This window comes from Trematomus bernacchii, unplaced genomic scaffold (genome assembly GCF_902827165.1).
Source record: "Trematomus bernacchii unplaced genomic scaffold, fTreBer1.1, whole genome shotgun sequence".
Lineage (NCBI taxonomy): Eukaryota > Metazoa > Chordata > Actinopteri > Perciformes > Nototheniidae > Trematomus > Trematomus bernacchii.
In genome coordinates, this window is record NW_022988146.1 from 436,248 (window position 1) to 449,253 (window position 13,006).

General features: G+C 40.9%; 1 protein-coding gene across 1 annotated transcript in view; it reads left to right on the top strand.

Moving 5' to 3' along the window:
- Nucleotides 1–13,006, top strand: part of LOC117475828 (septin-7-like) — an 87,063-nt gene that overhangs the window by 70,005 nt on the left and 4,052 nt on the right. The window contains 7 exon segments of the mRNA XM_034122191.1: nucleotides 1,241–1,358; nucleotides 1,891–1,983; nucleotides 2,624–2,720; nucleotides 8,843–8,894; nucleotides 10,038–10,163; nucleotides 11,246–11,381; nucleotides 12,831–12,976. Of these exon segments, the coding sequence (XP_033978082.1) occupies nucleotides 1,241–1,358; nucleotides 1,891–1,983; nucleotides 2,624–2,720; nucleotides 8,843–8,894; nucleotides 10,038–10,163; nucleotides 11,246–11,381; nucleotides 12,831–12,976 (768 nt within the window).

Genomic DNA, 13,006 nt, shown 5'->3' on the forward strand with positions numbered 1-13,006 from the left:
AAGGAGGTTCATGTTAATGTCTGGTTCAATTAAACATGTTCAATAATTTACATTGCTTTCCGCACAGCTTTGCACATGGTCTAATTTAAAAGTGCATAATGGAGTAAGTTAACTAAGCTTCTCTGAATTCCACTGCTCTTTAACTTATAAAATGGCTGTAGCACGCCCCACTCAACATTCAAGCTATCTATTGATACACTGCCAGTACATGTTGAGGAAATAGTTCATTTCTCTGGGTAAATATATCCAATATCAGGTTCAGCTTTCCTGTAACTCTTCAGTAAATTTGCTAAAATAAAGCTTCTAACTGTTGAATCCTCTGAAACAGCTGCAGCATTGCGGTTTGTATGTGGCTATAGAGTTTTAAATGAAAAAGTCCTGCATTAGACTGCATGCTTGTGTTTTCAAGATGTGCGTGTTAAGGTGTTTTATACCCAAAGATACTGCAGTGAAAAGGCAGTAAAAAAATCTAGCACTGAGTCCAGCATGCAGTAAGTGTGTAGAGACGATTTATAGTTTAAATCTAAAAGTAATAACATTTGGAGATCACCACAGTCAGTATCTCCGGCATTCTTTACACCAGACACTGTGACTCCTGCTTTATCTAGGTCCCTGCAGGACTCCTCTGATGATGCACTGCACAATAACCTTCATTATAACTATCAAATGACCATATGCACAAGACTTTCTGGGATGAGTTAGTACCTCAATATCCCCTTCACACACTTATTGCTCACAAACACTCATACAAAACTATGCCCAGATATACTGTAGTATGGATCACTTGAACATGCATAAATGACAATAATTACATTCATTAGCATATCTGGCTACCAATAGTTATCTACAGTCATATATTTACATAATTGTTATCACATTGTGCACTACACACTGCCTGCTTAACTGGGCACTGGTCCCAGCTGTCATTCATTCAGAGAGAAGAGCCTATGGGAGTATGACAAAGCCAAGTCATAAAAAAAACAATGAGTCGTCACCACAGAAGAAGAATGTATGAGATAGAAAGTCCCTCTCATCTGGCTCCATTGTGTCTTTGCTGTGGGCGATGTGCAGTGTCCTGGTGTGGTTGGCCCTCTGCTGGTGAACCACTGAACTGCATTACTTTAGATTCATCCTCATAAATGTAATGAACAAGTAGAATTGATCGCAGGTGTTGCCAGGAATGGACCAGTTGACTTCACTCAGTTTTTGTTCTTATGTTTTCTTTGTGTCTCCCCTTCAGTCTGAAACCGCTGGACATTGAGTTCATGAAGAGACTCCATGACAAAGTCAACGTCATCCCTCTCATTGCAAAAGCCGATACTCTGACCCCAGAGGAGTGCCAGCTCTTTAAGAAACAGGTATTTATTTGTGTGTGTATGTGTCACATTCATGGGATAAGAAGCATAAACATAGTATGCTACTATAGGCATTCAAGCTTTCTTTATGAGATTTTAAATGTGATACCTTCTTATTTCTGTGGGTAAAGTTTGGAGCTAGAGCTAGGCATTTAGCCTAGCTTAGATTGAATACTGGAAGCTAAAGATATGATGAATTTGAGAGTTCATATATTATAAAGAAAAATTACAAGCGACTGCCGCCTCATTAGTGAGATTTGGAGTTGTTGGTAGGCATATGTTTTAAATTTGGTCGAGCAAAGCCATTTCATCCTTCTTCCATCCTTTATGCTAAGCTAAGCTAATCACCTCCCTAACTCCAAACTGTATGCACATGTGGTATCAATGGTATCAATCAAACTCAAATAATGGGTAAAGAAACAAAAGGATTTTACAATTAAAGGAGAAATGTGAATATTTGTTTGATCTTTATATTTTGACAGGCCAATGGTGTGTACTCGTTATCTTTATTCTGATTACATTCTTCCTTTGTCAGATCATGAAAGAGATCCAGGAGCACAAGATCAAAATTTATGAATTCCCAGACACGGAGGATGACGAGGACAACAAGCTCATCCGAAAGATTAAGGTAATGGAGCATGCAGTCTTTTTAGTCATTTGAAACCTGATTTAAGGCCTTCTGATCGATCTAAGTAGGAAGACAGCCAGATATCAGTCTGGCCTGTAGGCTGTATCCAATTTCTCAAAGCCCCATTTCTCCACGCCAGACAGCCTCTTTACAATACTGACCATCATCTTTACAGACAAGCATATTGAAGAATCTTCATTATTTATTGTCATTCATGTAACGCTGCCACAATCAACTCTGGAAATAGCAAACATGGTACTATATAAGGTAAAATATTTCATCCGCATCATATTAATGTGGGCCCTTAGGGACATTTCTATAATTAAAGGCCTGCTCGCAGCAGCATTTGAAACTGTGAGATGACACAGATAGCCCAAAATGGAGGAAATATAGTAACATAAATAGCTCAATTGCACCATCCAGCATTGTAAACCCTGCTGCTCTATTGCAGTATACTGTAAACTGCTCCACATACATTTGTATTATTTTCTGGTTTTCTTGAGGCCAGGTGTGGTCAGTAGCCACAGGAAGTAACCAATCAAACATTGAAAAACAAAGAAGTGTCATTGCAACATCCATAATGCAGGAAGCAGTGTTTTGTTCCCAGTGAAGTAAAGTTATTTCCTCCCCCCCTCCCCAGGAGAAGATGCCGCTGGCAGTGGTCGGCAGCAATGTGGTGATCGAGGTGAACGGCAAGAAGGTCAGAGGTCGCCAGTACCCATGGGGCGTGGCGGAAGGTAGGTTCACTCTGGTCCTGAACCTGGAGAGACACTGCCTCCATGTTGTGGTCAGACTAGATCATGAACCAGGAAATGAGTGTGCATTTTGTTTCTGTTTGCGCCTTAGTCAGACAATGACAAATTAGAGAGGAAGACTGAAACAAATTGGCTTTACAAATGTTCTGTGTTTAAGATAAAAAAGAGAGAACAGTGTTATCTCTATCATGAAGAATTAAGCATGATATACCTGAGAGTGAGAGACACAGTGTTTTACAATGCCCCCTGTATCCACTGAATGTATTCACTACCAGGTAATAGAGTATCCTTTACAGGAAATGACTTGATGTCAAAATGCAACCTGTTAGTAGAAAAGTAGATATTAAGTGTTTTATTACCGCATAGCACATGATCGTAACACACCTGCTGGAGTTTCATTGAATTAGTATTGAAATAAATATTTATTTTAGCGTCAAACAAAAATGAATACTCTGATTTGAACCATCAATTGAATAAGGTAGTACCAAGACAACACTTGAGAGGTACAGCTTTGTACATGACACCTGTACATCAGATTGCTTTTTGAGGCTTTGAGGCTCGGTGGAAGATACCAGCATTTGAGGATCACTTCTCAATGACTGGCATATTGTTGTTTTTTCAGTTTGTGAGATTAACAGTGACAACAAGACATTGCAAAATCAGCCTTAAGCTTGTGGAATAGATTATTTATCGACAATTGTGTTTTATTCGATATGTTTGTGATCTGTTCCCAAGGTAAAGAAAATGCCTTGGTTAGATGGTTTACTCCATTTTTTTCAAATGTGGTAAATACATGAGGGAAACATGTCCCTAAAGCCAGGTTTGAAGTTACCTTAGTCACCCACTTGTCTTCACTCAACATGAAAAAACATGGATCTTTGGTATTGTGGGTCTTCAGCCTCGAAAAGGACTCTGAAAAGAACGTAGGTAGTGCATTATGGGATATGTTGTTTAAAGAACTGACAGTGTCACTACCAGCTCTGATGAACTGCTGTTGCCCTGACTGTTTCTTTAATTTCCTCTGATGTGCTGTGTATATCTGAGTGGAGTTGTTGCTCTGTGGTTGACCGTTGATCAGTCCCTCACTTTTTCATTCTTTCTTTCCCCCTTTTTTTTCTGTCTATTCTTTTCCATGACTGACAGAGGGCATTTTTGGTAAACCAAACCATCTTTCTCTTAATTTCAGCCTCATTCCCCCCCCCTCCTCTTCCTCGTCCTCCTCAGTGTCCTCCAAAGTCCCCCCCCCCCCCCCCCCCCCTTTCCCTCCACTTTTTCTGTTGCTGTGCTGTCTCATCATTAGGCTGATGGTCAAACCAATGCTCTAATCAGACCTGGGCTCAAGTACCAAAAACACATCGTATTTGGAAACATTTGTACACATGGATATATTGAAACGTGAATGTGAATATTATATATATTTTTTAAACATAGACATCAAAACTCTTCATGTGTTCTCAGTAGAATGTTGGCCCCAGTGCTCTCTGCTGAATTAGCCTCTACAGCTAGCTTAGTCCAATTAAGGCTAGCAGCAACTATTAATAGTTTATTTAATATTTCAAAGATAACTCAAGTAGCTGATGTTGAGGGGTTCATTTTTAAATGGGATGGTACTAAGACTATACACAACAGCAGAGATTCTGCCAGTTTGTATTATATTGTCCCAATGGCCTTCATTTTCGTCCATTCACTGAACAGCAGTACATGGCCATCCTTAAATCATTTGGCGTAATTTAAGGGCCTTACACATATATGAGCTAGGCTGCTATAGAGTGGAGCAGTGATGACGTATTTATATAGGGAGACTCGTAGCTGGCATCACAAGGGCTCCCTCGACTAAAAGCAATGGGATTTCCATTGGATTATGGAATATTGTAGAAAAGATTATCTGTGGAAAACACACGTTTATGATACTTACACGTTTTGTTCAGCAAGATAATCTCCACATATTAACACCACTTTATGATTGTTATGGTGTAAATGCAATCGCCAGAAGTAAAATGCTAACATTAGGCTATAAACAAGCTACATCGCAGTTATATGACGTCACCACCGCTAAACTAAAGGCAGTTAATTTTTGATATGATGACGTTTAGCAGATTCATTTGCCAGCAACTGCTGTTTTGACAACACAAAGAAGATTCTGACATTCTCCAGTTGGGTATTTACTGACGTAGTTCATGTCGTAGAACACAACATTAAAATCTATTAAGCTTATGTCCTACTTATTTCAGGCCTCTAACCAAAAACCCATTGAATTTGAGACGAGGGAGCTCGAGTGGTGCAAAAGTACCACTCTATTATCAACTTATTGTAGTTATTCCTAGACAAATTGATATTGGCATATATGTAAGCAGGTCATTTTAAAACAGTTTTGCATAGTTTGTCTACCAGAGAGCACTGACAAGTATTTTAAAATGTTGGAATGGTACAATGTCTCCCTTAGTACTTGTATTGGTCACAAACAAGATATTTAAACGATCTCTACTCGTCCTATTGTTTGTTATAATAGGGGTTGTGTAGCGTGGGGCAGGATTTCTTGTAATCTACCAGAGACACATGAATGATTCTGTTTGTTGTCTTTGTTTTCCAGCTCTGAATCTGATCGTAAACCTGTAACAAAACCTCACTGTATTGTTTCAAAGGATAACTCCAATCCATAACAATATGGAACTTTGTTTGGATAGCTTTGACTGACATTTCTATCAGTTACTCTCATAGTAATTACTGACATTTGGGAACATGATGACATCACACGTCATGAATCTCTGATGCAGCAAAAACTCCTAAGCAGGTTGTGAACAAACCAATATTCTATCCAGACTATCTAACCCGCTTTCTATGGATGGATGCTAAGTAAAAAGCTAAAGCACTTACCTGCATGTGCAGTGTGAGATGATTTTACCATTTGTCTTATTTTTCTAATTTTTTGCTCACCTGAGGGTTTGTTGAAATCTGACGTACGACTGTTTCTTGCTGCATCAGAGTCTCTTTTGTCACTGTGTTCCCAGATCTCAGTAATCAACTTGAGTTAGGAGTTTAAAGTCATATTTCCTGGTAGTCTTGATGGCCACGGTTGTAATAAACTTCAGTGATCCTGCTAGGTGCATTTGATCACACAAAATGTGCCTGGTGTTGTCAGCAGGTTTAAAGCCTTCACACACTGGCTTGTTGGCCCAGGTCTGATGCTGAATAGTCATGGAGAAAACTAGAGGCTGTTTGGTGCTGAAGCTGCAATACTCTCTAACGCTGCTGTGGTTCCCTGCTTTGCTCCTATGGTATAATGGCACTCTGTTGTACCGTTGATCAGTCCTGCTTCACCACATGTTGTCATGGTGCAGACTGAGGACTGTACAGGCGTAGCTGTATCACTGGACCAAGGACTGGGATCCACCCTCATAACGCATTGCTTAAAGATTCATTATAGAGCATTTAATGGTGAGCTAGCGTTTTTCAATAGGGGCATGTAACGGCTCATTTAAATCATCAAGGTAACACGTGTTATTTTATGAATTCTCACTCATTAGCATATGTTTATGTGAGACCTTTAATATAGAAAGATGCTGAACCAGGTGTGTGCTCTTGATTCATTAAACCAATGCAGTTCATCATCATGGCCTAAACACACACTGCTAATAGATCCAGCGCTCGGGCTCAAAACACCTGATGGACCCAAAGAAATGTACATCGAAGACCAACATTGACAAATAAAAGCTAAAACGATTTTTGTGTCCATCAGGTATTTTCTGCCATCCATCAACAAATAAGAGCTGTATACTATATTTGAAAACCTTTTTTTTCCTACGACCATTGACCCCACTTAGCTCCTTCACTTGCACCCCCGGCTGGTCATGCGTAGATCCTCAGATAACACCCCCCCTCCAACCACCACCTTCTACAAGTCCTACTTAGTCAGTCAGTTTGGACACATGCAGGTTATGGTGTTGATCCGGGCCAAATCTGGGCCAGGTCTGAGCCATAATAAACCCAGCTGCTCCAGACCCAGATTTAGCCCCCCCCCCGCAGGGCGCAGACAGTAACTGAAAAACCGTACCCCTCCCCTCCGTCAGAGCTCCCTCCTCTAGAAGAGACAGAAGGTCAATGGCTGGCTTGGGAGGCCAAGGGGCGGGACAACATAAGTTTCATCAATGGTAAGGTATCCTCTTGAATCCCTGATGATGATTGACTGCCAGCAGGCTGGAGGCTAACCAATCAGGAGCAGCGTGTTTGATGAAGAGGAGGCTGGATCCACCACACACATCCTCAGCAGCAGTTCATCTTTTCCAAAAGCACATCTGACCGTGTAACCATGTCTTTGTTGTTAAGATGAAAACTCACAGTCATCTAACTGAACCATGTTGACATGAGAGTAGTTCTGTTTACTGTTGTCTGACCAATAACTGTTGTTTGTCCTAACTGTGGCGTCAAACAGTGAAAGGCTGTGATCCGATAGCAGGCTTTTTTCTTTTTCTCTTCTGAATGACTACTGTATCTGTAATTACAAGAGGCTCTCTTGTACTGATGAACCAACCAGTGGTGTAAAGTAACTAAGTACTGTACTTAAGTACAATTTTGAGATACTTTACTTGAGTATTTCCATGTGTTCCAATATGTTTTTGTTACTGTGTACTTTTACTCTATTTTACGCTATTTATTTAATTCCTTTAGTTACTTTACAGATGTGGATGAATGATGTGAAATATAATCAAGTGTTAAATCAGACTTTAGTTCCACCTGGAGTAAATTCACAAGCTACCCTGCAGTATACAAAGTCATTCAAACTAGCTGCACCTTTACCAGCTTTGAGAACACTTTAATGATCAATCATTATAAAACATATCATATATATTATTCTGAAATGGACCAATCTGCACTACTTGAGTATATTTTGATACCAATACTTTTGTACTTTCCATGAGTAACCTTTTGAATGTAGGACTTCAACTTGTAACAGAGTATTCCTACACTCTGGTCTTTCTATTTATACTTAAGTACAAGAAAATCAAGGCTATTGTATGACAAGTAAAGTCACTGCTTTATGTCACATGACTTAGCTCAGCCTCGCCCCTCAAAAAGTGTTTTGCTTATTTCGGCATCCCTTTGATATGATTATTTCAATACAATCACAGCTGTGTGTGTGTGTGTGTGTGTGTGTGTGTGTGTGTGTGTGTGTGTGTGTGTGTGTGTGTGTGTGTGTGTGTGTGTGTGTGTGTGTGTGTGTGTGTGTGTGTGTGTGTGTGTGTGTGTGTGTGTGTGTGTGTGTGTGTGTGTGTGTGTGTGTGTGTGTGTGTGTGTGTGTGTGTGTGTGTGTGTGTGTGTGTGTGTGTGTGTGTGTGTGTGTGTGTGTGTGTGTGTGTGTGTGTGTGTGTGTGTGTGTGTGTGTGTGTGTGTGTGTGTGTGTGTGTGTGATGACGTTATGAATCCAGACACAACAGTGAATTGTTTTCGGACATGTGAAGATAAACAAATGAAGCTTAACATAAAAATGAATGTTATGGGTCCAGTGTGAACGCACCAGAGGGCAGTCTCCCCCCTGCAGACTGAAGGCTCTCCATGCTCTCTGTATCAGCCTCCTCTCAGGTTTACTCACCTGGTTCTCCTTTTTAAAGTCCTATGTGATCATGGCCTGGCGTCTCTTTGCTCTTATTGCTGTACAATACCTTCATTTACTGTCACTTCTCTTAATACCTCCTCATAACTGATGACTGTGTGAACCTTACATACTGAGTGTTTGTGTACAATGTGGTCTCCATAGAGATTCATATCATGAAGTTTAACGTGGTGATGCTTTGCACATATTTTGCATATTCTTTTTTATATTGTAAGTACAATTAATTTGATCTATTATGTAAATAACACAAACAACCGTTGTTGATTTTACTCACCAAAAACGATATATATAGTTTATGCTTGGACTATGAACACAGCCCGTGACTAGCAGCTGACAGTTATTTACACAGTTAATCTGGTTATTGCAGTTATTTAGCACCTTGAGACTAGAAAATAATGATTCTGATTATGTCTAGAGAAGGGTTCATGTACACTAATGTTTGATGTCTGTGTCTCCCTCCCTCCCTCTCTGCCCCCCCACCCCCCGTGTGCTTCAGTGGAGAACGGGGAGCACTGTGACTTCACCGTGCTGCGCAACATGCTGATCCGGTGAGTCCACGTTCTGTTCAACATTCCTGCTTAACTCCAAGCAGCTAAAGCAACGTTCACTTTGTGTTGATTTTGGCGCTCCCTTAGTCAAATGAATAGAGAGAAAATATCTATGATTCAGCTAAATGTTACTACTTTTGGGACCTAATGATCGAAATGGGGGCTATTCAAATGTTCTCCCTGTGAAGTCGATTTACCTCAAAAAATGTATAGGCTGATTTCTCTTTCCCAGTCTAGAGGAAAAGTGTTTTTATGGAACCAATGGAAATACGTGACACGAAATTGTAGTTCCACTATATGGCCAGGGAGAAAATTCACTTCTGCCTTTGTTTTAGGAGGAAGTGAGGAGGGACGCAGATAGTTTTTTTTCAAACGTAGTTGTTTTCAGAATGTTACGCAATAGGGTAATGCATCTATTTTTGGCTGATTGGATTTAATAACATGATAGTGAAAAAACGTAGTTTTAGCCACCAACTCATCCATTGATGTAAAAAGCACGTCTTGCAATATATTTCATTAACAGAAACCAGTTTTTCTGTCTGTTCATCCTGCTGCTGTATTAGCTAAACCTCCAACAATAACATCAAAACCTGGCTTTAGTTCTAGTGACTGTGAATCACTGTGCTCTTCCGGTCTGCATTTAGAAAAAGAACTGATCTGCAGGGGATTGGACACGAGAACTGGCATTAAGAACAAAATCACTTTATAGCCAATATTCTCACTGATGCTCTCTGTTTCTTATGTAGGTCATAGAGAGGCATACATATTCAATTGAGTTTCATCGCCAGTTAAAAAACTTGAATCTCATGAAGGCAACTTGAGGCTAACTTGTTCTTTTTTTAAACCCAAAGACGACGACACCACTGTTCTGCAATAACACTTGTGTGTAAATTGGAATAACATAAGTCTAATGTCCATGCCCTTTATCTAATAGTGTTTCATTTTTTTTTTTTTTTTCTATCTTTGCTTTTGCTGTAACAATGTAAATGTCCCCTCTGTGGGATGAATAAAGGGATTCTGATTCTGATTAGCATTCAGTAAAAAACTAAATTAATATTTCTTCTGGAGTTCTGTTTCTATTTTCTCTCCAGCCTCCTGCAGACTTCCTGTACCTGATTGGTTTATTTTCTCCCCCTTCTATAGGACGCATATGCAGGACCTCAAGGACGTCACCAACAACTTCCATTATGAAAATTACCGCAGTAAGAAACTGGCTGCTGTCACCTGTAATGGAGTGGACACCACCAAGACCAAGGGACTGCTCACCAAGTACGCCTCAGAACTTCAATAATACCATCCTCATTTCAATGATGGAGAACACATTACTTCACAGCTTGGTGTCACTGCTTTACTTAAAGGGGACCTATCATGCAAAATGCACTTTTGTACGTCTTTTATACATGAATATGTGTCCCCGGTGTTCCAGGGAACTCACCAAGTGTCAGAAAACACAACCCTCTCTATTTTCCTCCATACCCAAATCTCTAAAAAAGGGGCTGCAACGGATCTGATAAAAACTGATCCAGATTTGAACACTGTCCTGACGTCAGGACGGTGGCGCTACGGCTATTGGGCCAACTCCACCAATCAGGAGGAGACAGCCACGGCCATTGCCGTTCGAAAGCGCTGGAGACGCTGTAGTACATATGCCAGGCCTGTAAGTGGCGCTGTAGTCTGCCACAAAAGCAGCGAAGAAGACTTGGTTACCATGGTTACCCTTCTGTTTATTCTCCGCTGTGGCTTTCTTTCTCCCTCCCCGAGGCAAGCGTTTGCTCCTGCTGCTGTAATTCAATGCAATCCCTCCCCGTCGAGGCAAGCACTGTAATTCTCTCCGGTTAGTCCACCAGCAGATGACAAACACCCACCTCTCCGCCTCTTCCAAGGAACGAGGGGACCGTGCGGCAGAGTTTCAGTTTCAGTTTCAGTTTCTTTCGCCGGTCAACATGTCCGTTAAAGTTTAAATCTTCCGGACAAAATTAGAAAAGTGCCGGTCAAAGGTCTTCTTTGTTATTTATTGAGCTTTAAAACAAATGAATAACGACTCTATATAATAAAACACGGAGGACGGAGATCTCTTTTTCTCCCCCTCTTCTGACAGCCCAGCAGCTGATCAGAGCACGTCTCCCCTCTCCTGCAGGGGGGCGTGGTCAGCAGAATCAGACCCGTAGACAGCAAACAGCACATAGAGCGAAATGAGGCATGGCTAAAATGCATGATCTGTTTGGTATTTCGAAAACAGAAACGTATAAATATACCTTATATAGGTATGGCCCTACAATATATCATTTAAATATAGCATGATAGGTTTCCTTTAAGAAAGATCTGACCCCTCTCTTTGCTCTGGTCCACAGGAGCCCCCTGGCCCAGATGGAGGAGGAGCGCAGGGAGCACGTGATGAAGATGAAGAAGATGGAGGCAGAGATGGAGCAGGTGTTTGAGATGAAGGTGAAGGAGAAGAAGCAGAAACTGAAGGACTCTGAGGCTGAGGTGGGTCTGAGGATATATGTGTGTGTGTCAGAGAAGATATTGTAAATATGTTCATTGTCTCCATTCACGACGGTGTTCACCATGAGTCAATTGATGAACATCTCAAAGCCAAAGGACTCTCCTGCAGCCAGGGGGGCTGGGAGGCTAGAAAAGACTACCGCTTACCTTCATTGTTGGTCTCTATACCATTGTGCACATGAATGGGCCCTAAACATTGAAACAGAATACTACCAGAAAATATACCTTTGTAACTTTAAGTCTCAGTTGTGTATCTCTGTAGTTGGCGTTAAACTGTGGGATTCTTTACCAAAAGGTTTAAAGGGCTGTATGAACATCTTCAGGTTTAAGAGAATGTATAAAGAAAGAATAATTAGACCGTATGAAGATGTCAGGTAACCTGTTTCTCTGATGGTAGATTGTTGTGTTGACTTTAGATTGTGTTACTGTAAGTCTTGGTGGTAAGCAGCTGTGATCGACAGTCCATCTATTTTTGAGTAAGGGGTCAAATAAGACCTTCTTCTCACTGCTCCATATATATATATATACGCGTGACATACAGGCTACAGCCACAATATATTATGTCCAGCAACTTGAAATATCAGCCTGAAGTATAAGGCTACAGTTTAAAGGTCAACAAATACATTCATTTATCAGGTAGCTATTCAGATCTTTAGAACAAATCAGTGAGAATGAGCAGAGGGAGGCTCTCAGACAGCTGTAGCAGCATGTGGGGCTCACAGCTCACGCTCCTCACATCACCCTGTCTTCTTATTTGACAGTTGGTGAATATAATTGCTGTTATAAGTAATAACAATGGTGTTTAAATGTATATGTAGAAACATTAGCCTTCCCCATCATGTTGAACCTGCAGCGCCGCACTGTGGCTTTCAGAAGACTGCATGATTGATGTTCCCAAAAAGCCAGTTTATATCCAATGATTTATTGTAAAACAGCTGCTAATCCAGGCAAACTCCAGTTGTCATAACTACTACAGTGTTAGATCTCTTTGAATTGCCCATGAGACAGTCTTTATGCAAACATTACATGTCTCCACAGTATACTCTAATCACTGTGCATTTCATACTGACTGGCTGGCGAGTCATTAGGATGAACCAGACAGCATCAGCACACATTCTCAGTACATTTGCCAGGATGAAACTGTTGGTTATCAAATTAACAGTCGGATGTATTTAAAAAATGCAATAATTAATGAATCTGGACCTTCAAATGGATGCGTCGACTGTAGAATCTTTAGAATAAATGTTAGCTACAAATAAACTGCAGTCTATAGATGTAATGAACATCTGTAGAGAAAAGAAAATGTGGCCGCAAAGAAGATAAAGGGATGAGAGGAGTATCAAATAAGAGTGTGAAAAGGAGGAAGAGACCTGTATTATGTGCTATTGAAGGGGGAATACAACTTGAGAGTAACTGATGTTCGTCCCTCAGCTGGAGCGACGCCACGAGCAGATGAAGAGGAACCTGGAGGCGCAGTACAAAGAGCTGGAGGAGAAGAAGCGGGTGTTCGATGACGAGAAGCTCCACTGGGAGGCTCAGCAGAGGATCCTGGAGCAGCAGAAGCTGGACGCCTCCAAGTCAGTCTCACTGCTACTATTTCACTCATT